At 41.3% G+C, this 27,398-nt stretch overlaps 1 protein-coding gene and 1 non-coding gene across 2 annotated transcripts in view; both read left to right on the top strand.

Annotated features, from left to right (window-relative positions):
• Positions 1 to 9,229: 9,229 nt before the first annotated feature.
• LOC145411610 (asialoglycoprotein receptor 2-like) overlaps positions 9,230 to 27,398 on the top strand; it is a 62,955-nt gene continuing 44,786 nt past the window's right edge. Inside the window, exons 1-2 of the mRNA XM_080281619.1 lie at positions 9,230 to 9,251; positions 12,201 to 12,374. Coding sequence (XP_080137745.1) covers positions 9,230 to 9,251; positions 12,201 to 12,374 — 196 coding nt within the window. The remainder of the gene's footprint in view (positions 9,252 to 12,200; positions 12,375 to 27,398) is intronic.
• On the top strand, positions 24,642 to 24,760 carry LOC145411766 (5S ribosomal RNA). The gene has a single exon (XR_013899468.1). It is a non-coding gene; the product is annotated as a 5S ribosomal RNA (ribosomal RNA).

The following is a 27,398-nucleotide window of genomic DNA, read 5'->3' as shown; positions in this document are numbered from 1 at the left end:
ACAAGTGAGTCTGGCATGAGGCAGGAGTGAGGCAGACATGCGGTTGGCATGAACCACAGGAGAGAGACAGCTGATAAGAGAGGGAGCATCACCTGCCAGTGTGGCAGTGGCACAAGGGACAATAAAAGAAGCCTCCAACGTCACTAGTCACAGTCCACCCTCAGGCAGACAGGCGCCACAGCCACATCAGTGAACCATCTTCAGCAGTACCGCGTACAAGTTACATAATGATAATTTACACAATCCTTCTGCTCCTTGTAGCTAACTACGGTAAGGACACCAGAGTGGCAGAAGTAATCTATAATATTATCTTACTTAAAATGCCTTGGTTAACGAGCCATCACGTATAGGCCTATTGTTTGAATCTGATAGTTGGTATTCAAGTTGCCTGGCACAACATTTTGGATTTCTGACAGACACTGATTTTTTCTTTGCAGGTGTGAGAGGAGCGATGACGAATGGCAGCAATTTCACAAAACAAGGTACCAAGTAAGATGTATTGTACCTTGATAAAATATGGCGATGAAAAGAAAATATGATTATTAGGAAGATGTTAAAGATTTGCTAACATTGACAGTTGTCATTCAGTATATTACAAATGGTATCAAAAGTCATATCGCTTCTCTTGGTTTTCTTTCAATGGACTTTGACGATTATTGTTTTGAATTCGCATTAACCGACACTGATGACTTTATTTAGCCACAGATCAGTGCCAATAATGGCGGTTGTTGCAGATTCACCGCAATGATTTTCAAAGTCCATGGAAAGAATTGCAGGAGAAGCGACAGGACTTAAGATCCCAACCGTACTTTACTGTGAAGCATGAGTTTTCCTTATGTTTTGACTAGCTACAACATTGCATCAATTATCGTGATACTACCACTATCCAGCTATTAGTGAAACCGACGTATTCTACATAGTGTTTGAATAATGTAAATACGTTAAACACCATGGAGACTGTTACCAGTCATGCATCCATATATTTTGATATGTAGGTGGGGGCGCTCACCATCCACTCACTCGAGATAGTGCTGCTTTGGGTGTCTGCCCTTTCCTCTCGTCCTTCCTTATTCTTCAGTCGTTCTTTATTTCATTCATTCTACTTCCTTCTGCCTACGGGTGACTTTACACGCCCTCTTCCGTATTTCTTTTCTTCATTCTTTCCCCTTCTTTTTGCCAATAGGCGACTCTAAACTGAGTGACAAGGCAAATGGTTTCCTATACACCAGGAAACCATTTACTAAGCTGGGTGGTAACCATATAACCAAATTATGGTGCCTGGTGGGTTAGTGGGTAATTAAGGCTTTCCAGTCGGATTGAGCCTGTGTAGGTTTAATCCAAGGGATGGTTGGGGTTTATTGCTCACGTAATGCCACTCAGGGATGAGTGAGGAAGGTCAGTCTCATCTTATATATATATATATATATATATATATATATATATATATATATATATATATATATATAGAGATTAGATAGATAGATAGATAGATAGGTAGGTAGGTAGATAGATAGATAAATCGATCGATCTTCAGCATGTGCAAGTCCACTGCTGAACAATGGCCTACCTCATCCTTTTCCACGAATTCATTGACTATGTCAGTTTGTCACGTTTTGTCTGCAAACTTCTCTCTCATATCTCCACCTCCTGTCTGGTGTTTTCCTGCAATGCTTACCTCATGCTCCGTCCGTTATCCATTATTATTGCTACCTGACCTTCCCACCTCCATTTCTGTTTATAACTTCTATAATGTCTTTGCTATACAAAGAATGTTAGTCTTGGGAAGTCAGTTTTACAGTTATTTCTGTTAACAATGTTGTCTCATTTAAAATTGCCGTAGTTCACGTTTAGCCTACATTATTCTTATATGTGCAGCAAAATTAAGCATGATTCAATTACACTTCTTTCATTTAAGCTTTTATACCTTGCTAGTATCTCAGAACCTGCCCAGTGGTGATAATTGGATGCTTTGTGTTGGAATAAGCCACTACTCTGTTGGGCCGTCCTTGCGGTGCACTTGTGCTGTGAGAACCTGGTTTCCAAGTCTTTTCCAGATTGTTGTATATAAAGCCAGGCTCTCAGAGCGCAGGTGTAGTGTAAGGACGACCCAACACAGTTGGGGCTTATTCTAACACAAAGCATCCAATGATCATCGCACTGACTGGGCAGGTTCTGAGATACTAGCAAGGTAAAAAGGCTTTAATGAAAGGAATTTAATTGAATCATGCATAATTTCTGGCACATATGAAAATAATGCGAACGTGAGCTATGGTCATTTAAAATGTGAAACACATTTAACAGAATTTATCGTAAAGCCGTATTCCAAAGACTAACATTCTTTGTATAAGCTTCCTGTGTGAGATCAGTTGTGTATTGAGGTGAGGTTCATGGTATATCAGGTCAAGTTAGGTCCCTCTGTTCTGTATCCCCTTCCCTGCCTGCAAGTGTGTTTAATCTCTCTCTCTCTCTACTGTACATGTATGTGTAGATTGCCTGGGAGGAAGGCAGAGTCCTGGAGGATTGGAAGTCTGGTATAATTATTCCCCTGTACAAAGAAACATGGGAAAAAGAAATTTGTGGTAATCATAAGGGCACATGTCTTCTTAGTGTAACAGGAAAAGTATATGGTGGGATACTTATCGACAGAGTTAGGAAAATAACAGTGGAATTAGTTGGAGAAGAATAAGGAGGTTTTAGGAAGGGACGAGGTTGTGTAGATCAGATATTCAAACTACTGTCATTAATGAAAAAGATTCTAGAGAAAGACGTTGTATGCTGCCTTCATTGATTTGGAGAATGCTTATGACATAGTGGATAGACAAGGATTGTGAAAAACAATAAGAACATATGGGGTAAATGGGAAGCAGTAGAATGCTGTGAAGAATATGGATGAGGGTGCTAAGGCTGCAGTGCGCGTGGGCCGTGAACTGAGTGAATTTTTCCATCTGAATGTTGGATTGAAACAGGAATGTGTCGTGTGTCCATGGTTATATGGATGGGGTTATAAATGAGATACAAGGTACAGTACGACACCGGATGTTGGAGCTGCCTAAGAGGGAGAGCGCAGCGTTTGAAAACTTCTTGTTCTGTTGTTTGCAAATGATACTGTTTTATTAATGGAAGGCGAAGGGGAACTGCAAGGCTTGGTGAATGGGTTATGTAGAGTGTGTAAGAAAAGGAATCTACAGTTGAATGTAGGGAAGAGTAAAAATGTGATCTTCGGTAGATATGAAGTCACTGATTGCTCAGTGGAGTTGGATGATGAAGAAATGGAAAATGTGAGTGCATTTAAGTACATGGGTAGTGTGGTGGGTAAATAGGAAAATCAGCATGGAAGTAGAAAAACTGCTGTGTGATAGAATTCTGATACCAGCTCTAACATACGGAAGTGAAGGTTGGATTTTGTTGGACGGCTGACGTAAAGAGTAAGAGCAGTGGAAATGAGTTATTTGAGAGGAGCATGTGGAATGACACGGAGAGAGAGACTGATAAATGAGGAAGTGAAGGATCGTTGTGGTGTGGATGTGGATTTGATAGAAAGCATTAGCAGAAGTACAATGAGGTGGTTTGGCCATGTGGAGAGCATGGAGAGCGAAAGATTAACGAGGAGAGTATATGTGAGTGGGACGGGATGGGGGTGAGGGGGGAGACCGAGGATGAGATGGAAGGATGAAGTGGAGAGGTGTATGAGAGAAGGGGACGTGAGCTTGGAGGAGGGCAGCGAAATGACGGGGGACAGGGCAACCTGGAGATGATTTGTTTGTGTCCACATCTTAAGGGATTAAGGAGCCTAGCTATAGATAGATAGATAAATAGATGTATATGTGTATGTATATGTATACAACAATATAGAGAAGGCGGTGGCTGAATTGGTAGAGAGGCGGCCTGCAGTACCAATGGACTAAAGGTCGAATCTCGGCTGGGGCAGGGAACAGCTAGGATTTGAATTAAAAAAAAAAAAAAAAAACAGACTTTACTGATCTGCTAGAAGACCCACGGGTAAGTCACAAAAATGCCCCCGCTAATACCAGTAGTAGTAGTAGTAGTTGTTCCCTAGGCAGTCTGGCCGAACAGCCCCGAGTCCCTTAGGAAGGCCACGGCCGAGACCAGGCTTTCCCCACAGAGCTCTCAAAGAGTGTATGTTGTGTTGTTGACATAGGTGATTGTGTGCAGTGCAGTCTTCCATAATGTGCTTAATAGTATGGGGTGCTGTGTTGCATCCTGGACAGGCATCAGCGACGGAGTCATCCAGCCTCTTGTGGTAGGGCTGGATGGTGTCCACATCTCAGCCTGGACAGGTGACCCTGTCTTCACGAGGAAGATAGGATTCAGAAGGGTGGATGTCAGGAGGCCGTGCATGCAGCTGTGTGTTGTCTTTAAGTGACTGCATGGAGCGGCGAGTGATCTGAGTGTGGATATGCTTCTGGAAGCTGGTCTGAGGTGGGCGAGGGGGGAGAGAAGACATTATTTGTGTATGGTATCGTGTGCTGAGTGTTGTCTTGATGTTCCTTGGTGTGGGTGGATGTGCTGCCATGTACTGTAGTGGATGTTGTGGGTTTGTGGAGGCTGCAGCAAGAAACTGGGTGCCTCTCATGTCTAGGTGATCCTTGACCTTGAGGACTTTGGTTTCTTGATGTAGGTGGTCTGTGGGTGTAATAGCTGTGTAGCCTGTGATTATTTTTAGGGCCTTGTTCTGTATGGTCTGTAGAGTGTAGTGTGTTTTGGTGAGGTTAGAAGCCCAGGCAAGGCTTGCAAAATTCATCACTAAAAGTATGTATTGTTTGTATACTGAGGTGGTGGTTTCTTTGTTGTGTCCGAATGTTGTATGGGGAAGTGACCTCAAAGCACTGAGTCTTGGTGTTATTTTATTTTTAATGGTTGTGATGTGTTGTTTAAATGACATTGATGTATTGTATGTTACACCAAGGATTGTGTGTGTGTGTGTGTGTGTGTGGTAGGGGAGTGTTGTTTATGGTGAGGTGTGGGATGTGACTGTGTTCTGCTGTCCAGTTTGTAAGAAGAGTCACTGTAGATTTGGCTGGGGCTATTTTGAGCCTGTTTGTGGTGAACCATTCGTGTAGTGTGTTGAGGTAAGGTTGAATGATGTGTGCAGCTGTGTTTGCGTTTTGGTGTGTACATGTGTTATATCATCTGCATAGGAAACTATGTGTATCTGTGGTGTGTGGGGTGTGGGTACATCGTGCATGTATAGGTTAAAGAGTGTAGGGGACAAAACAGATCCTTGGGGGACGCCGTTTGTGAAGTTTCTGATGTTAGAAGACTGACCAGCAAATGTTACGTGTGCACATCTGCCTGCTAAGTAGTTTGCCAGCCATCTTTTTGTGTTATTGTGCAAGTTTGTGTTGAGTATTTTGTTTGTGAGGTTGTGGCGGGGGATGGCATCAAAAGCTTTGCTAATGTCTAGTGTGATTAGGAGTGTTCTGTGTGGTGGCCTAGCTGAATTTATGCCATCGAAAACTCTGTGTAAGGTCTGTAAGAAGGGTGTTTGTGGAGTGTAGTGGCCTAAAGCCATGTTGTGACTGGGCTAGGGGAATGTGAGGTGTGACTAGTTGTAGTACCAGTCGTTCAGTGACTTTAGAGGGGGTGCAGAGGAGTGTGATGGGGCGATGTGAGGAGGGTAACGTGGGGTCTTTGTTGGGTTTAGGGATAGTGATGATATTGCCATGCTTCCAGATGTTGGGTATTATGTTGTGTGAGTAGCTGTAGTTTGATATGTTGGTGAGTGCTTGTATGCCTTGTGGTCCTAGGTGTTTAAGGTGAATGTTGCTTATGTTGTCTGGTCCACAGGCAGATGAGTGCTTGAGGTTGTTAATGATGTGCTTCGTCTGGTTGTAAGTGAAAGGTGCGTAGTCTGGGTCTGTGGGGAACTGTCTCTTACGTCGGATGATACGTCGGTCTTCAGGATGGGGGTTTAGATGGCTGACTTGTGAAAAGTGATTGATGAGAGTGTTTGCTTGTTGTTTGTTTGAGGGAATGGTGTCTGTTGTTGTGATGGCAGCGTGTGATTTTGTGGTGTTGCTGTTGGAAAGTGTGATGCTGTTTAGTGTTTTGTAGAGTCTGCTGATGTTTGTTTTGTGGTCAAATGTTTGGAGGTAATTTTTCCAGTTTAGTGTTTGCTGTTCTGATATTTTATTGTTTATCTGAGTGTTGAGTTCTTGTATTTGTTGTATGGTGCTTGTGTATGGAGTGTTGGGGAGTGTCGCAGTGTGTCCCGTTGTCTGATGAGGCCTTGAATTTCTGGTGTGAAGTTGGGGTTGTGTCTCTTTCTGTTGCCTCTGGGGATGTGTCTTTTGTCTGCATTTTGTATAATTGTATTGAAAGTGTGCATAGCGGTGTTGATGTTTGTGATGGGTGTACTGTTTAGTGTTTCGAGATGTTGTTCTGTTTCATTTACAAAGGCTTCCCAGTTGGCTCTCTTATAATTAGTGTATGTGTGTTTGTGGCCAGCTGGGGTGATTCTGGTTTTAGTAGTGATGATGATTGGGAGGTGATCAGAACCTAGGGTTTTGACCTCTCTCCATGATGTAGTAGGGGCGAAGTTTGGGGAGCAGAAGGTGATGTCTGGAGATCATGGGAGGAAGAGGCTTGGTGTGGGATATGGGTATGTTGGTCTAGACTGTTTAATATGAAAAGATGATCTGTCCGAGATTGTAGTACCAGCCCTCTGTCTGTGTCAGGGTTGTTGACATGCCAGGCCGACGACTTGGCGTTGAAATCACCACCCAGGATGATGTTGGGTATGTTAGTGATGTGGTGTATTTGTGGAGAGTAATTGTGTGGTACTGTGTAGGACTATTAGGGGGGAAATGTATATGTTAGCGATTGTTATGTGTGATTTGTTACCAGTGCATATTTTAATTGATTGTATTTCTGTTGTGGTGTCATGTGGGGGGAGGAGTGACTTTGTGTGTGCACTGGTATCAGCAAAGTTGATGGATTTGTGTACCAGGGTGATGAGTCCACCGCCACCGCCGTCGGCCCGGTCTTGTCGAATGGTGGTGAAGTTATGAAATGTCAGTGTTTTCTGTGCTCTGTGTAGTTTTGTTTCTTGTAAGATGGCAATGTGTATGTTCTGTTGTTTGATGAATTGTGTGAGTTCATGTTTTTTGGTGTTTATGCCATCTATGTTTAACTGAAGGATGTTTATGTTGTGTGTACGATGTGTGTTGGCTGCTGCAGCACGGGGCGGAGGTGGTGTGGGTGGAGGGGAAGGGGTAGGAGGAGGTTGTGATGGAGGTAAGGGTTGAGGTGGATTAGGATGGGTTGTAATGGGAGGAGCTGGGGGACTGGATAGTGTTGGAAGGGTTGGTGGGTTTGACTGTGGAGGTGTGAAGGAAGTAGGAGTAGGATTGGAAGGGGGGTTGATGGGTTTGGGGAAGGAGCATAAAGAGCAGGTCCAGGTGTTTGTGTAATGTTTTCTGGCTGCAAGTGTTGTGCAGGTGTAATGGGTCCAGTTCTTGCAGGAATTGCACTGAACTGAGCCCTCTGTCTGTCGGCTCGACGTGATAGGCTTTCAGCATGTTGGACATATGTGTTTGTTGGTGAGTCCTGGATTACTCTCAATGTCCCCGGCTAGAAGAAGTCGTCGAGAAATGACAGCCGGGGAGTCATTTCTTGGTGTAGAAAAAATGGTGTTGTTGTGTGTGTTGTGTTGGGAGATGTGGTACTTGCCCGGGCGACCGAAGCCACTCCCAGGTACTCGAGCCCCTTGAGGGGCCGGGGAGGTTTGCAGTGGTTTGGCCCCCATGCTGTCCTCCTCTTCCCTTCGACAGCCTCTGGGGGGTAGACCCACGACGAAGACGCCATCGCTCCAGGTCTAATACCAGTACACCAGTCCTGTATGAGACAGCCCTAGTATGTATTCAGAATGAACGGTTGGTGTTAGCGCCGAAGTTGTGACATGTGGAAGTGTGCAGGAGGACTACTGGGCCTTGGGATAGGCCCTGAAGCCTTTGTCCAGAGCCAAACACAGGGCCGGATTACCAAGTACAGGGAAAATGGACAAACGCCTACCAGGCCACGATCCGTCACAGGCCAACCAGACTTCCAAAGCCGAAAAAATATACTCTTTGGGCGTCCAGATAAGGACCTCCACTCATCACGCCATCAAAAAAGGCCATTGTGCGTCATGCCGAAATTTCACTGGAAATAACTGAAAAAAAGAGATCTGTATGTTGCAGGCCAACCGTTAGCTTTGCCTACCAGTCCACAGCAGGGTTAATCCGGCACTCAGGCACTTAAAAAAAAAATAATAATAACGCCGTATATGGTAAGGATCATAAGGACAAGTAAAGGATTAGAGTATATTAACTTACTAATCTCTAAAGAAAAATATAATTTCTCTTTAAAAAATTAAACTAGTGCAGACAGCCCTCTCTGATTTTCTTGTCAATTTCTACAGGTCAAAACGACAAATCCCCCGAATGTTTTGTGTCCCTTTCCCTGCTGCGGGTGTGTTTATATATATATATATATATATATATATATATATATATATATATATATATATATATATATATATATATATATATATATCATCCAATCCTACATTGCTCCATGTGGAGCGTAGAAGCCCGGGGCTAGGCAGTTGGTCCCGACTTTTAAGATGAGAGTGACCAGCTCACTCATCCCTGAGTGGCATTACACGAGCAATCAACCCCAACCACCCCTTGGATATAAACCTTCACCGGCTTAATCCGATTGGAGCGCAATAATTACCCACTAAACCACCAGGTGCCAAAATTTGGTTATATGGTTACCACCCAGCGTAGTAAATGGTTTCCTGGTGTACAGGAAACCATTTGGCTTGTCACTCAGTGTAGAGTCACCCACAGGCAGAAGGAAGTGAAAAGAATGAAGGAAAGAAAGACAGAAGAGGGAGTGTAAAGTTGCCCATAGGCAGAAGGACAAGGAAAGAATGAACGAAAGGAAGACAGAAGAGGATGGAAGGAAAGAGGGATGGAGAGGAAAGGGCAGACACCCGAGAGCAGCACTACATCGAGTGAGTGGATGCCAGTGTAGCACAAGTGAAGACATGGAGAGGTGGCACCATGGACACAACTTTGTCTGAGGATTTGCCATAAAAATATCTGTAAAATAATGCAAGGGAGGCAACATTCCTTCTTACTTGTATGGGAGGTAGTTTATTTGTAATGGCAGGGTTGTTAATAATTCTAGCAGCATTGTTCTGAATCTTGTCTGTAATGGCATGGTTGTTAATAATTCTAACAGTTTTGTTCTGAATTTGGTCGAGTTGTATTAATGCAACCTCTCCACATCCATTCCACAAAGGTGAGCAATATTCAAGCTGAGAGCGCACATGACTCTTATATATTATAACAAAATGTTTGTCAGTGAAGAAGTTACAGACTCTGTACAATAATCCAAGTTTCTTTGAGGCGGTTTTAGCAAGTGATCTAACATGAGAGGTCAAGCTGAGGGCATTGTTAAGTGAGACACTGAGAATTTCAATACTATTAGTAAATTGTATATATTTAGTTTTACTAGCATTAAATGAGACAAGGTTGTTTTGTTCCCATTCACTGATCGTTGATAGGTCTTCATTTATGGAGATGGCTGTACTGAGTTGAGAGGTAGAGATATTAGACTTTGTAAATGGGTGTCTGAGTGTGAATGAACTAAGTAGCGCTGGGTCATCTACATATGAGTGGATGGGATTGTGGGTGACAGATAAGAGATCATTTATATGAACCAGGAACAGGGTTGGCGCCAGAACTGATCCCTGCAACACACCGGCACTAACTGAGTGGAAATTGAAATATACATCACCTACTTTTACTCTCATTTTTCTGTCACTGAAGTAAGGGAGTTTGGACAGCAAGGAACGGTGCCATAATCTGTCGAAAGCTTTAGAAATATCAAAGGCTACTGCATGAGTTTCTTCATGTAGGTCAATAGATTGATGGACGGTATGAGTTAGGAGATTGAGCATGTCAATGGTGGATCTTTCGTAGCGAAAACCATATTGCCTCTTAAGCTGTTGGAGTCAAGCTGTTTAACAATGTGCTTATTAATTAAAGTTTCAAATACCTTACCAAGAGAAGATGTGACATATTGGTCTGTAATCAGAGGGGTCAGAGGAACTTTCTTCGGAATTAGGTGGATATTGGATTCTTTCCATGAATTTGGGAATGAAGAAGTACGTATGCATAGTCTGAACAATTTAGTTAGAACAGAGGCAAGTTTAGGAGAACACTTTTTCAAACAATTGGCGGAATTCCATCTGGGCCTGGAGCTTTGTTGGCAGGTAAATTGTCTAGGATGGATTTTATGTATCTCGTCCGTATTTTAAGTGAAGCAATTTCGGGAGAGTCAAGTTGTAGTACTGGGACGTTCTGGCTGGCATCCTCTATGGCAGAAATTCTGGCAAACGTACTAGCAAAAATATCTGCTTCCCCACGCGGGTCATTTGTAATGTTGCCATCTGACGATTTCAGTGGGGGAATGGATGATTGACTTGCTAAAGTTATTATTGAGAGAATTAAGAGATGACCAGAATATTCTATTGTCATTAGGGTTGTTAAGTAGTTTGATGCTTGCTTTTCAAGAAAGTTTGATTTAGCTAGATTTATTACAGCTTTTGCATGATTTCTAGCAATTTTAAATGAGAGAGTGACTCAGATGTTTTTTATTTTAAGTAAGAGTTATATATATATATATATATATATATATATATATATATATATATATATATATATATATATATATATACACACACGGTATATCCATCCATCATCCAATCCTACGTTGTCCTATGAGGAGCGTAGGAGCCCGGGGCTTGGCAGTTGGTCCCGATATTTAAGATGAGAGTGACCAGCCTCACTCATCTTTGAGTGGCATTTCATGAGCAATCAACCCCAATCACCCCTTGGATATAAACCTTCACTGGCTCAATCCGACTGGAGCGCAGTAATTACCCACTAAACCACCAGTTTCCAAAATTTGGTTATATGGTTACCGCCCAGCGTAGTGAATGGTTTCCTGGTGTACAGGAAACCATTTGGTTTGTCAATCAGTGTAGAGTCACCCACAGGCAGAAGGAAGAGGAAAGAATGAAGGAAAGACAGAAGAGGGAGTGTTAAGTCACCCGTAGGCAGAAGGACAAGGAAAGAATGAAGGAAAGAAAGACAGAAGAAGATGGAAGGAAAGAAGGATATACATATATATATATATATATATATATATATATACGGTATATCTATCTATCTATCTATATATATATATATATATATATATATACGGTATATCTATCTATCTATCTATATATACAGGGTATATCTATCTATCTATCTATCTATCTATATACGGTATATCTATCTATCTATCTATCTACCTATATCTATATGTATACCTATATCTATCTATCTATCTATCTGTATCTATCTGTCTATATATCTATCTATATCTACATCTGTCTATCTATCTATCTATCTATATGTGTGTGTGTGTGTGTGTGTGTGTGTGTGTGTGTGTGTGTGTGTGTGTGTGTGTATAAAGTGACTCCTTTCGGGAGGGGAAGGCGGATGATAAAGTTAAGACACACAAGAGTCAGCTAATACATCACTGTGTACATTAATGTGATTTTTTTTACAGTAACAGAGACTACTATCACATCTAGGTACAGTCGGCAGGAAAAGTTCCTGCCGCTTCTCGTGTATCTCTTAGTTTGGATCTGAAGTATCAGTGTGGTGAATCCGCGTTAAACTGTAACACTGATGACTTTATCTGGTCACAGCTCATTGTCATCAGCTTCGGTTGTTGCAGATTCGTCGCAGTGATTTTCAGAGTCAATGGAAAGTGATGCAAGGGAGACAACAGGACTTTTGATGTCGACTGCACATAAACTGAAATGAAGCAGAGCAGTTTATTGTTACATATTTCTAGGTTTGAAAGAAAACGTAATTTGACATACTGTTTGAAAACATAAAGTTATTTACCTAAAACCTAAAAAAACACAACTATAGTAGTTACTCAACTGTGGTCACGCTCTCACGACAAGAAATAGAACGTAAATGTTCAGAAATAAACTAGTAGTAATGAAAAAACTAATGTAAAATTATACAAATAAAATTTCTTCCGATACCTAATGAAGGAACCTGGAGTTCAAACTCGGAAGAATCCAGACACACATTCTATCACTGACTTGATCTTTCTTGAAGCAGAGTGTCACTTGCCCTTCACTGAAATCGGTGGCCACTGCCTTATGGTGGAGTCCTTGAACACAGGGTCATGGAACGAGATGAACAGCTTTTGTCAACAGATAGGAGGCCGCCTGGCAATTCTTAACGACGCCAACCTGATGTACTTCCTTGTCAAGTTCATTTACGACAATGGTAAGTGACACCGCTCATCTGACCCCTGCCACTGTGATCACTAGTGACTCTACACATGTTTTCATTGCTGGTGCAAAGTATAATTCATTCTATGAACTTCATCTATTAAAGGCTCACATATTAGTTTCTAACTGTACTGTAAGCAAAGCGCGTGTGTTGACCGTATGGTCTGTGTTACTCCATTAAATCGTCAAAGTAGAGTTGTGTGTAATTAACGGGCGAGGGTATATTATATACCCTATATATATATATATATATATATATATATAGGAATGAGTGGGTACGTGCTGGAAATTAAATTGTAGATGGGACTCAAATAGGAAAGAACACCAGCGAAAATGGGTGCTGATGAACTGATTGTTTCAGTCTAGTGGAAATTGATTTCAAAGTGTCCAGCAAAAGTGAAAGTGTCGGATTGAGGTTAAATAAATGGAGGTGTGGGTAAAGAAATGAGTGGTGAGAGTTGGAATGGTGGTACACAATAAGAATGTGAACATGAAAGTATACTCTGTGACCATGAGAGCTGCAGAATTAATGGTTTGAATGTAGTGAAAGCTTTTTCAAAATTATCTCCAAAAAGCTCTTATACCTTGCTTCTTACGACCCAGGTGCAAGGCATAACTATTATTATCTGCCTCTTATTTTGAAGATGAATATTATCAGAGGGATATTGTGCTCATATGGCATCAGTGCTCTTCTCTGAAGGAAAAAAAAAAAAAAAAAGAACATTGGGTGATTCCTGAAACTGGGAAAAAGCCGAACCTTCATTTCAGAACCCGACATTGAATTGCTGTGGATAATTCTACTATTACTGAATATCCTCTATTTGCTACTCTGTTTGTTCCTTTTCTTAGTATGGCAGGGAAGACTTGTCTCTGACTATTGAGGGAAGCAGCATATTGAGCCCGGGAAAGGCTTCATTTTACATAAGTATACAAGTATGGTGACGTTGTGAATATTCCTGCCGTGATTTTCCATCCATACGGAGGCATGCATTTTGTATTACTGATAGGTCTACTTTCTGGTTTATACCAAACCTGTCAATAGTTTTGATTTCTCGATCAGTTATAGTTGATATGACTTCTGAAATTGCCTGCAAAACATGAGTTTACTAATGCCTTTCATGGTGATTGTTTCATCTCCCACCACTCACCCAATGAACCTGATACGTTTTGCACTGAGTATCTGATACTTTGTACATTATTCTTAGCTATAAGACCTTAAGGATAAGTCTGTGTAGAAGAATTAGTGAGTTTTTGTATATATAATCGTCGTAAAGTATTTCCTAGAACAGAATCTAGAACTGAACCTTCTTATTGGGCTTGAACAGCAAGTATGTCTTCAGAACGAATGTTTCCCTCCCTGAGAAGGGAAGTTTTATCATGTTAAAGCTCCCCATAAAATAAATCCCGTTTCTAGTGCTGAAAAAACTGTATTAAGGGGAAACTCAAAAGGTCAAACCGTGACCTAAAAATGCCGTATTCTTTCCCCTTAAAATGTCTCCTAGATCAAATTTAGGCACCATAGGGTTAAGACATACGTTGGTTATGTTTTTAATCCAAGGATAATATCGAAAGCCAAATCCACCTATAACCTTTAAGAAAGTATATTCATCCTGTTCTCTTACTACTGAACTGTTTATGAAGCAGAAGTTTCTGCTGCTGTTTCAATGCACTTTACTTATGGTTAGCCAGAAACTTCTTTTCGCCCCAAATGACAGAGGTTCTCAGAGTGCTGTCAACAGAACATTGTACCATTCAATGTGGCTAAATATCAAGGAATTTCATAAATATTCTTGAACAATGTTACTCGTGTAACACTGAAAATCTACAGATTATTGTAGCCTATACCAGATATATATATTATATATATATATATATATATATATATATATATATATATATATATATATATATAAATATGTATATATATATATATAGACAGCGAGGACCAAGGTACCCCCATAGGCATATAAGGCTCCACCGAATATACTGAATAAGGTGACACAAAAATTACATCTCATCAGAAAGTATGCGGCAGGGAAGTGAGATTATTTGCCACACTTTTCCGAAACACGAATTTTATACACATACATACATATATATATCCCATTGGAGCCCAGTGTCCCGAGTACTGGACAGAACTGGGATGTTTCAAGTCTTTATAAAGTAGGGAACCCACGGGTAGGGACCTATGAGCTTCGAGACTATGAGCCGATAGGCGGAGGGCGGTACGCTAAGTACCCTCCCATTGCAATACCTCGCCCAGCACCCCCGGGGTCCAATGGGTTAAATATATATATATATATATATATATATATATATATATATATATATATATATATATATATATATATATATATATATATATATATATATATATATATATATATATATATATACCTGTTGCATAAATGAAAGACTGGGAGTAACGGTTAACTCTTGCATTATAGAGTTGGACAGAAAAGGGATGAGAGTTTGCTGCTAGACGGGTGCTATGCGCCCGTTGTAGAGGTGGAGGAATGTATGCAGACAGTTCATAGGAGCAGTGACCATTAAAGTAGCAATATAAAAGAGATAAAGATGCAACAGTGCGGCAAAGAGACAGATGTTGAAGGGAGTCAGTGAGAGGAGGAGAGTTAATGAGATGAAAAGCTTTTGACCCCACCCTTTTGAGAAGAGCTGTATGTGGGGAGCCTCCCCACGCATGAGAGTTGTACTCCACACAGGGGCGGATAAAACCCCTGTATAGAGTCAACAATTGTGCAGGGGTAAAGAAAGAACAGAGTCGGCTTAGCACACCCAATCTCTTGGAAGCAGATTTTACAAGAGATGTAATATGATCTTTCCAAGATAAGTCCCGAGTAAATGAAACCCCAAGCATGTTCAAGGATGATGCAGGATTAAGCTGAATATTATTAAACATTAGTGGGTATACCTGTGGAAGATTTTATCGGGTTGATAGGTGTAAGAACTGAGTCTTAGATACATTAAAAACAACCAGATTATTTGTACCCCAGTCAGAGATACGAGGCAAGTCAGACATTACGTGTGCCATAGCCTCATCCCTTGTTTGTTGAAGTAACTGCTGAGATGGGCGTTGCGGGAACCGAATTGAAAGGTGAAGGGTGGAGTCATCAGCGTATGAGTGGATAGGGTTAGATGTACAGCTTAGAAGGTCATTGATGAATAAAAGGAAGAGAGTTGGTGATAGGACAGAGCCCTGAGGAACACCACTGTTGATAGATGTAGAAGAACGATGGCCGTCTACAACAGCAGCTATAGAACGACCAGAAAGGAAGCTAGCTATAAAGGCACAGATAGAAGGATAGAAACCGTAAGAGGGCAGTTTGGAAATTAAAGATTTATGCCAGACTCGATCGAAAGCCTTTGAGATGTCAAGTGCAATGGCAAAGCTTTCGCCAAAGTCCCGAAAGGAGGATGACCAGGAGTCTGAAAGGTAGGTGAGAAGATCGCCAGTGAAGCGTCCCTGACGGAACCTGTACTGACGATCAGAAAGAAGGTTGTGATAGGAAAGATGCCTTAAAATTTTTCTATTGAGAATTGACTCAAAAACTTTTGAAATACAGGACGTTAAAGCAATTGGACGATAGTTGGAGGGCTGGGAGTGGTCACCCTTCTTTGGGACTGGCTGAATGAGAGCAAACTTCCAGCAAGAAGGAAAGGCACAAGTTGACAGACAAAGACGAAAGAGTTTGCCTAGGCAGGATGTAAGCACAGAAGCACAGTTCTTGAGAACAACAGGAGGGACCCCACCAGGCCCTTATGCCTTGTTAGTATTGAGGCCAGTGATGGCAGAAAATACATCAGCTGAAGAAATTTTAATGTCAGCCATGAGGAAGTTAGAGGGGGGGAAGTGATGGAGGAACAGCACCAGAATCGTCTAAGGTCGAATTGGAGGAGAAAGTCTGTGCGAAGAGATCTGCTTTATCAGTAGAAGAAATAGCTACAGAACCATCAGAGTAGAAAAGAGGAGGGAAGGATGATGAGGTAAAGTTGTTAGAAAGGTTTTTGGCAAGGTGCCAGAAGGAGCGGGAAGAATTCGAGTTGGAGAGTTGAGAGCATTTTGTACGGATGAAATTATCTGTCAATAGACAAATATATATATATATATATATATATATATATATATATATATATATATATATATATATATATATATATATATATATATATATATATATATATATATATATATATATATATATATATATATATATATATATATATATATATATATATATATATATATATATATATATATATATATATATATATATATATATCCATTTGTCTATTGACAGACGCCTCAGTCCCGTCAGGGGTGGTCACAAATAAATCGCCTCCATGTCGCCCTGTCCCCACCATTTCACTGCCCTGCTCCCAGCTTACACAGCCCTCTCTCATATACCTCTGCACTCCGTCCCTCCATCTCATCCTTGGCCTCCTCCTCGCTCTTCCCCCCTCCACCTCACTCACATACACTCTCCTCGTCAATCACTCACTCTCCATCCTCTCCACATGGCCAAACCACCTCATTGTGTTTCTCCTAACGCTTCCTATCACATCCACATGCACACCACAACTCTCCTTCACTTTCACATTTGTCAGTCTCTCCATGTACCTCCACATGCTCCTCTCAAATAACTCATTTCCACTGCTCTCACTCTTGACTTCTGTCCCTCCAACAAGGGCCAAGCTTTATATCCATACGTTAGAGTTGGAATCACGATTCTATTATGTATTAACTTTTTCACTCCCATGCTTACTTCCCTGTTTCTTATCACTGCCTTCAAGTAATCAGCAACCTTTCTTCATTGTTGTACCCTTTCAAGCACTTCACTCTCCTAACTTCCATTCTTACTCAACACACTACCCAAGTACTTAAATGAACTCACATTTTCCATTTCCCCCTCATCCAACCTTACTGTACATTCACTGACTTCACTTCTCTCGAAGACCATAACTTTACTCTTCCCTACATTCACCTTCAGACTGAATTTCTTACACACTCTCCCAGACTCATCAACCAAGCCTTGCAGCTCCCCATCGTCTTCACTTAACAACACAGTATCATCTGTAAACAACAGTACAGGGAGTTTCCAAACACTGCTCTCTCTCATTAGGGCCGCTCCAACATCCTCTGCCCAACCTTGTATCTGTTTTATAACCCAATCCATATACAGACTGAACAACCATGGAGACATAACACATCCTTGTTCCAATCCAACCTCCAAATAGAAAAATTTACTCAGTTCACTATCTACACGCACGTCAGCCTTAGCACCCTCATACATACTCTTCACGGCCTTCAACAACTTCCCATCTCCTTCTTATATTCTTAATACTTTCAACAATCGTTGTCTATCCACCCTATCACATGCTTTCTCCAAATCCATGAAAGCCGCATACAACTTCCTTCCCTTCTCTAGAAACTTTTAAACTAAAGATTTAAGAATAAATATATGATCTACACAGCCTCTTCCCTTCCTAAAACCTCTCTGTTCTTCTCCAATTAATTCATTTGTTATATCCCTAACTCTGTCAGTAAGTATCCTACCATATTATTTTCTTATTACACTAAGAAGATAAATGCCCCTATGATTACCACACACTTCTTTTTCCCCTTTTCCTTTGTACAGGGGAATAGTAATACCTAACATCCAATCCTCCGGAACTCAACCTTCCTCCCAGGCCAATCTGCACATCTTCCACATTCATTCAAGCACTATCTCTCCCCCATGCTTCAGCATTTCACAACAGACTCCATCAAATCCTGTGGCTTTCTCCATTTTAACTTTCTTCATATGAACAGTATATGTATCTATATCTATATCTATATCTATATCTATCTATCTATCCTTATCTGTCTATCAATCTATTTATCTGTGTCAATCAATCAATCAATCAATCAACCAGTCAATCTCTCTCTCTCTCTCTCTCTCTCTCTCTCTCTCTCTCTCTCTCTATATATATATATATATATATATATATATATATATATATATATATATATATATATATTGTTACGGAACAGAGAAAACTGTCCTGCAAAGTTCCAGGTTCAAAACAAAGAGCTAGGCAAAATCACAAGTCAAAGTCCAATGCTCAAACCAACAACAAAACATTCAGGACTCATAAGGACAATGCAATGGCAAAAAACAGGTTAAACACATGGTTAACTGCAATAGCCTCCATTAACACGAAACTAGCAAGTGTAAATTTATCTAAGTCAGCCCCGCCAAAATGAGATACCAGACAACACTCAGTGAATGCAAGATACATTATTACAGATACAAAACATTATCAAAAATGACTGACAAAAACACATGAATCACAAATCCTCACTAGGCCCAAGAATCAACAACTCATGCTACACAGTACAAGAAAAAATGCAACAACACTCACACTCAAACTACACAGCTGCTAGGTGGTTGGAGACTTCCTGAGCACTCACAATAATAATCGTACAGGGGAGGACAGAGATGTGAACAAAATGAGGAGTAGATCTAAGTGGCAATAATGCAGAGACTGAGCTCATTATATAGGGGCCGGCAGAGCTTGCTACAACTTGTAAGAAGGACGCGCAAATGACGCCATGGGGACAAAGAGTTGACAATCCTGCTCTGAACAACAGAAAGAACGACTTACTCTACGATAAGGGTAGAAGGGGGGAGTGAGGTAGAACACGCTCGTGATCAAACATGCAGCATACTGTACGTTAGAATTACACAAAGGATGATGAAATCATAGGTTATGTAACACCTCCCCACAAAGAAAAGAAATTTACAAAGGAAATTTCTTATTACCCTAAAACAATCTGTCTAAAGTCTAGATAAGCAATCTGCAATAACATTTTCTTTCCCCTTGACATGTATGTCTAATGAATACTCCTGAAGAAGTAGACTCCATCTTGTCAATCTCTGGTTTTTATCTTTAAACTTACTAAGGAATTTCAGTGGGTTATGATCGGTATAAATGACTATGGGGTCAAAACCAGAACACAAATAAAATGAAAAATGCTGTAAACCCAAAATCAAGGCCAAAAGCTCTTTCTCAACAGTTGAGTAGTTCCTTTGAGGAGGAGTGAACTTCTTAATGTAATAAGATACAGGGTGTTCAATACCCTGATCATCCTCTTGCAGCAAAACAGCCCCAGCTCCTGTATCACTTGCATCAACAGCCATCTTAAAAGGCTTAGCAAAATTTGGAGTAGCGAGCACTGGCTGACTTAATAGGATAGCTTTAAGTTTGCTGAAAGAGGATTCACAGTTATCGGTCCAGACAAATTTAACTCCCTTTTTCAGTAGGTCTGTAAGTGGTGATACAAGAATTGAAAAGTTAAGAACAAATCTTCTGTAATAACATACGATTCCCAAAAATCTTTGTAGCTCTTTCCTACTTTTAGGTCTGGGAAGATCACTTATAACCTGAACCTTAGCTCCTGGTGGTGCAACATGTCCATCACCAATTACGTACCCAAGGTACTGAACTTTAGCTTGACCAAACTCACACTTTGATAAATTAGCTACAAGATTAGCCTGAACCAAACGCTCAAGAAATTTACTGACATGGTATAGGTGATCTTTCCAGTTGTCACTGAAGATTAATACATCATCAATATAAACAACACACCCTGCCAAACCCTCTGTTACAACATTCATGAGCTTCTGAAATGTGGCTGGTGCATTCCTCATACCATATGGCATTACAGAACATGCAAAAGTCTTTCCTAGTGTTACAAAACATGTGATCTCCCTAGCACATTCAGTCATAGGTACTTGCCAGTATCCCTTTAACAAATCAAACGTACTTATGTACCTAGCCTTTCCGATCTTGTCTATGCAATCTTCCACGTGAGGGAGAGGGTAAGTGTCTGCTTTGGTTATCTGATTAACACGTCTGTAGTCGATGCAGAGCCGCTGTGACCCCCCTGGCTTAGGGACCAGAGTGACAGGAGAACTCCACTCGCTCTGGCAGGGCTCAATCATCTTGTGATCCAATAGGTAGCCAAGCTCCTTCTGGATGAGAGGAACTTTCACTGGGTTCACACGGTAAGGAGGCAGTTTAATTGGCTTTGCATCTCCAACATCGACATCATGCATCAACACTGTGGTTCTTCCTGGAGTGGCACGGAACACTTGCGGGTACTCCTGCAGTAATGCCGAAAACTCCTGCTTTTCCTCGGGAGGTAGATGAGAAAGCTTAGTCTGGAGATCATTCATGATATCAGGATTCTTCCCCAAACTATCACTCAGGCTCATGCTGCATGGGAGAACTTCACTTGCAGACTCGGGTGGAACAGCTACAGTGCACACTGGATTATTTTCGTCCCGCCTGTGATATAACTTTAGCATGTTGATGTGACAAAGTTGCTTGTTCTTTCTACGATCTGGTGTGGCGATGACATAGTTGACATTACTGAGTTTCTTCTCCACGAAATAAGGACCACTAAACTTGGCTTGAAGAGGTTGCCCATGCACTGGTAGCAGAATCAAAACCTGATCTCCTGGCTGAAAGTGGCGTAACCTGGACTTCTTATCATACCAAGTCTTCATCTCCTTCTGAGCAGCTCCTACATTCTCTCTCGCCAGCTGTAAAGCAGTGGACAGCCGTTCTTTGAACTTCATCACATACTCCAGCAGGTTGACGTCATCTTCCTCCGACAGCCAGCATTCCTTGAGTAGCTTAAAGGGTCCTCTTACTTCATGGCCAAACAGTAGTTCAAAAGGTGAGAAGCCCAGTGATTCATTTGGAGATTCTCTTGCGGCAAATACGACGAATAGAAGACCTTTATCCCAGTCTTTCTGATGTTCCAAACAGTATTTCTTGAGCATCGATTTGAGTGTTTGATGATATCTCTCCAACGCTCCTTGGGTCTGGGGATGGTAAGCTGAAGACGTGATCTGGGTGATGCCCAACTCTTTCAGAGACTGCTTGAAAATATTTGACATGAAATTACTTCCCCGGTCTGACTGTACCTCCTTGGGCAGACCAAACTTTGTGAAGAACCCTAGCATTTCCTTAACCACGTTCTTTGCTGAGATATTTCTAAGTGGAATGGCTTCAGGATAACGAGTAGCCATATCAATCAGGGTCAACACATAAGAAAATCCTGAAGAAGTCTTAGGAAGAGGGCCCACAATATCCACCAACACACGGGTGAAAGGCGCCTCAAAAGGAGGAATGGGAACTAGAGGTGCAACCTTTTCGGTCTGATTACACTTCCCCACAACTTGACAGGTGTGACAAGACTTACAATACCAGGAAACATCCCTGAAGATACCTGGCCAGTAGAAGTGTTTCAAAATGCGTGCCACAGTCTTCCTCACTCCAAGGTGTCCTACCAAACTGGAATCATGAGCCACTCTAATGATATCCTGCCTACAAACACGAGGGATGACAACTTGATGTACAACCTCCCATTCACAGTCGGCTGATGCTGTTGGGGATCTCCACTCTCTCATAAGTACTCCTGACTTTATATAATAACAAGTAGAAGCACCAGCTGACTCTTCCTCACTGCAAGCAGAGTTAGCTAGACCTTTCAACTCAGGGTCAGCAACCTGCAACTCAACCAACTCTTGACGAGACAAATTATCAACACTACGGGGTACTGCCTCATCTGGTGAGTGGTCCAAATTAGCAAGAAAAGTGTCAGCTAGGATAACATCATCATCATCATTATCCTCTAAGTCACCAGTAACTTTAGACTTAGCCCTAGTGACAGCACATGCAGGGAACACATCAGGGACATCACAATCATGGGTCGCAGCCACTGGCTCATCAGACAACTGAGGAGCTGGACACACCTGACTTCCACCAATATCATTTCCAAGTAAGAAAGTTACACCTGACATTGGGAGTGTCTCAACCAACCCAACCATAACGGAACCATTAACAAAACCAGACTCTAAATTCACTCTGCACAGAGGGACAGAGAAGTAATTATTCCCTACACCTTGTAAGATTACAGTTTCATCAGAGGAATTAACATTAGAGCCTAGAACACTGGTCAGCATAAGGGATTGGCAAGCACCTGTATCACGATATATTTTAACTGATTTCCTGTCATTACTGTCCAGAGGACTGACAAAACCATCAGACAGGAAATTAGCACATGAACTCTTGAGAGTGTCACCCACGTTACTGCTCAAAAGAGGAGCTTCATCATGAGAATTTAAGTTACCCCTCAAAGCAGGTTCAGTTAACTCAGTTAAAGAATTCTGGGAACTCTCAAGGGTGGACACTAGACCAATTGACTGAATATTTAAAGACTCCTTTTTGTTCACATCACGCTGTCTCCTGAAACATTTCTCTGTAGTATGACCAAGCTTACTACAATATGTACATTTACTTTTCTGAAATCTAGAGGTGGAGCTGGTATTTACTTCCTGAGAAACATCATCTTTATTCTCTTTCCTGTTACCTGTACTCTGAGTAGAGGCAACGTACTTACTCTCAGCTTTCCTTTTTTCTCTAGAATATCTCTTGTGAGTGAGAACATATTCATCAGCTAAAACTGCAGCATCAGACAAATTATCTATTCTTTTCTCATCAAGATATAGGCTTACATCTTTATTAATACACCTCTTCAAGTCCTCCAGCAAAATCATCTGCTTAAATTTGTCAAAATCAGAATCCACATTCTTAGAATTTAACCACTGCTCTAACAGATCTTCTTTGATTTTTGCATACTCAACATGGGATTGCTTATCTTGCTTATAAGTTGTCCTAAGTTTTACTCTATAGGCTTCAGGAACAAGCTCATAGGCCTTAAGAATCAAGCTCTTAACTACATCATAATTATCAGATTGATCCTGAGACAAAGATGCATAAGTTACTTGAGCTTTACCAGTGAGAACAGTTTGAAGGAGTACTGGCCAATACTTTTTGGGCCAATTAAAACCTGTAGCTACCCTCTCAAACAACTGAAAATACTTTGTTAAATCAGATTCATTAAAAGGAGGGACAAGTTTAACATTTTTAGCCACATCAAAATCATCAGAGCTAGATGATCCAGTTCCACATTGTTTCATGCGATACTCATGGTCTGCCTGAATCCTAGCAAGTTCAACTTGTGCGTGAAACTCAGCCTCCTTAGCACGAGCCTCCTGCAGGGCTAGCTGTAACTTAGCTATTTCAATCTGCGTTTGCTCATCTGGAGGAGTTAGATTAAACAAGCTTTCATTAATTATGTCAACAATTTGATCTTTAGAATGATGAGAGCGAACAGCAATTCCCAATTGTTGAGCAACAAGCTTTAGAATGATGAGAGCGAACAGCAATTCCCAATTGTTGAGCAACAAGCTTAAGTTCATTCTTTGTTCTGTTTTCTACATCCAACACTGTTTGCACATTTGACAACAAATCTTTGGCTTCATCAAGCGTAGTAATAGTAGACATCATGAATAAATCACAGTCACAAAATATCAAGCAATATCCTTATGATAATATCCTCAATATCCTGATAAGAGGTCGCCAAATTTATGTTACGGAACAGAGAAAACTGTCCTGCAAAGTTCCAGGTTCAAAACAAAGAGCTAGGCAAAATCACAAGTCAAAGTCCAATGCTCAAACCAACAACAAAACATTCAGGACTCATAAGGACAATGCAATGGCAAAAAACAGGTTAAACACATGGTAAACTGCAATAGCCTCCATTAACACGAAACTAGCAAGTGTAAATTTATCTAAGTCAGCCCCGCCAAAATGAGATACCAGACAACACTTAGTGAATGCAAGATACATTATTATAGATATAAAACATTATCAAAAATGACTGACAAAAACACATGAAGCACAAAAACCTCACTAGGCCCAAGAATCAACAACTCATGCTACACAACACAAGAAAAAATGCAACAACACTCGCACTCAAACTACACAGCTGCTAGATGGTTGGAGACTTCCTGAGCACTCACAATAATAACCGTACAGGGGAGGACAGAGATGTGAACAAAATGAGGAGTAGATCTAAGTGGCAATAATGCAGAGACTGAGCCCATTATATAGGGGCCGGCAGAGCTTGCTACAACTTGTAAGAAGGATGCGCAAATGAAGCCATGGGGACAAAGAGTTGACAATCCTGCTCTGAACAACAGAAAGAACGACTTACTCTACGATAAGGGTAGAAGGAGGGACTGAGGTAGAACACGCTCGTGATCAAATATGCAGCATACTGTACGTAAGAATTACACAAAGGATGATGAAATCATAGGTTATGTAACAATATATATATATATATGCCAACGGCCATACCACGTTGAGTACACCGCTTCCTGTCCGATCAGCGAAGTTAAGCAACGTTGGGTCTGGTTAGTACTTGGATGGGTGACCGCCTGGGAACACCACATGCTGTTGGCATCCCTACGTGTCAAGTGGGGTTGGTGGAGGATTAGTGCCCCTCCCTGTAAAAGAATTAACTCTAAGCCCTTGGCCACCCCGTCTGGGATACATGGCGTCTGGCAATGAATGAATGAATATATATATATATATATATATATATATATATATATATATAATATATATATGTATATACATATATATATATATATATATATATATATATATATATATATATATATATATATATGTATATACATATATATATATATATATATATATATATATATATATATATATATATATATAAGAGTAGACTGGCACACCCGTTGAGCAGGGCAGTATTCCCAAGGTGGATGGAAAGGTGATGACAGGGAGAGCCGGAGCTCCCGTTTCATCAGCCCTCGGCACTAGTTCCTGACCATCCCCCTTTGCTGAACTTTTTCAGTGTTTCAACTACACAGAAAGTAGGCCAGCATGCTCTCCAACACAAATTTCTCTAACTGTCAACATCAGTCTACTTGCACAGTGTAGAGTACATTACCTTTTCAAAATAAAAAAAAATGGCACACCACAACCATGCCTTTGAGCTTCCGGGAAGAGGGGACCATAAATGCCTCCACCATCCGCCCCTCTCCCGGTGATGAATCAATATGCCTGGAACCACTGTCTGACTCACTTCTTCTTCACTTCTGCAACATTCACGGCCTTTTCTCTAACTTTCTCTCTGCTGAGCACCACCTCTCCTCTAAACCTCACCTTCTCTTCTTAACAGAGACTCAGCTGTCTGAGGCAACTGACAGCAAACCCTTTTCTGTATCCTGCTACTTTCTCTATACTCATTTCATAGCCAAAGGTGACTGTTGTGTATAGGTATGCAACGACCTATCTTGCTCTCGTGTTCCTGAAGTTGATTCTTCTGAATCCCCAACTTTCTGGCTTCGGCTGTCCTGTCATTCTCTGACTAAATATGTCTGCACTGTTTACTTATCCCCTAATTCTTCTGACTGAAAAATCCTTAGACTATCTTACTTCTACGATGGAACACATTGTATCGATTTCTCTATTCTCTGAAATCTCTGTTCCAGGAGATTTCAATGTTCACCACCACCTTTGGCTTTCATCTTCTTTCATTGATCCACCTGGTGAACAAGTCTACATTTTTTCTATCCTTAATGACCTAGAGCAGCTTGTACAGCACCCTACCAGTATCCCTGACCGCCTTGGATAGAGCACCAACATACTTGACCTCTTCCTTATATCTAATCCTTCTGCATACTCTGTTAATCTTTTCTTTCTGTTGGGCTCCTTCGATCACAACCTTATTACCTTAACCTGTCCTGTCATTCCGGTGAGGTCTGTGGACCCTCCAAAGAAACATCGACTGTGGCACTTTGAGCTGCGGATTGGGAGGCCCTCAGGCAGTACATCTTTGATTTTACCTGGAATGATCATTGCTTCCATCACCGGGAGCCATCTGAGTGGGCCTTGCGTATTAAAGATGTTATTCTCTCAGGCATGAAAGTATACATTCCTTTCTCATATCCATTGAAATGCAAGAAAGTCTTCGTTTAATCACACTTGTTCTAATGCTGTCTGCAACAAGGAGAGGCCCTATACAAGGTACTGGAGCCAACCCACACCTTTTTTATGTTTCAGCCCGGAATCGTGCTAAGCTTGTTCTTCGCTCAGCTAAAAATAATTTCGTCCGTACTAAATGCTCTCAACTCTCCAACTCGAATTCTTCCCGCTCCTTCTGGAACTTTGCCAAACCTTTCTACCAACTTTCCCTCATCATCCTTCCCTCCTCTTTTTTACTCCGATGGCTCTGTAGCTATTTCTTCCACTAATAAAGCAAATCTCTTCGCTCAGACTTTGTCCTCCAATTCCACCTTAGACGATTCTGGTGCTGTTCCTCCATCACTTTCCCCCTCTGACTTCTTCATGGCTGACATTAAAATTTCTTCAGCTGATGTATTTTCTGCCATCACTGGCCTTTATACTAAGAAGGCATATGGGCCTGATGGAATCCCTCCTGTTGTCCTCAAGAACTGTCCTTCTGTGCTTACACCCTGCCTAGGTAAACTCTTTTGCCTTTGTCTGTCAACTTGTACCTTTCCTTCTTGCTGGAAGTTTGCTCTCATTCAGCCAGTCCCAAAGAAGGGTAACCATTCCCAACCCTCTAACTATCTTCCAATTGCTTTAACATCCTGTGTCTCAAAAGTTGTCGAGTCTATTCTTAACAGAAAAATTTTAAAGCATCTTTCCTATCACAGTCTCCTTTCTGATCGTCAGTATAAGTTCCGTTAGGGATGCTCCACTGGCGATTTCTCACCTACCTTTCAGACTCCTGGTCATCCTCCTTTTGGACTTTGGTGAAAGCTTTGGAATTGCAGGTTTGACATCTCAAAGGTTTTCGATCGAGTCTGGCATAAATCTTTAATTTCCAAACTGCCCTCTTACGGTTTCTATCCGTCTGTCTCTGCCTTCATCTACAGCTTCCTTCCTGGTCGTTGTATAACCGCTGTTGTAGACGGCCATCGTTCTTCTCCTAGACCTATCAACAGTGGTGTTGCTCAGGGCTCTGTCCTATCACCAACTCTCTTCCTTTTATTCATCAGTGATCTTCTAAGCTGTACATCTAACCCTATCAATTCCT

Source organism: Coenobita brevimanus, chromosome 90 (assembly GCF_032717465.1).
Source record: "Coenobita brevimanus isolate Jiangsu-jjx chromosome 90, ASM3271746v2, whole genome shotgun sequence".
Lineage (NCBI taxonomy): Eukaryota > Metazoa > Arthropoda > Malacostraca > Decapoda > Coenobitidae > Coenobita > Coenobita brevimanus.
This window is presented reverse-complemented; position numbering and strand designations above follow the sequence as displayed.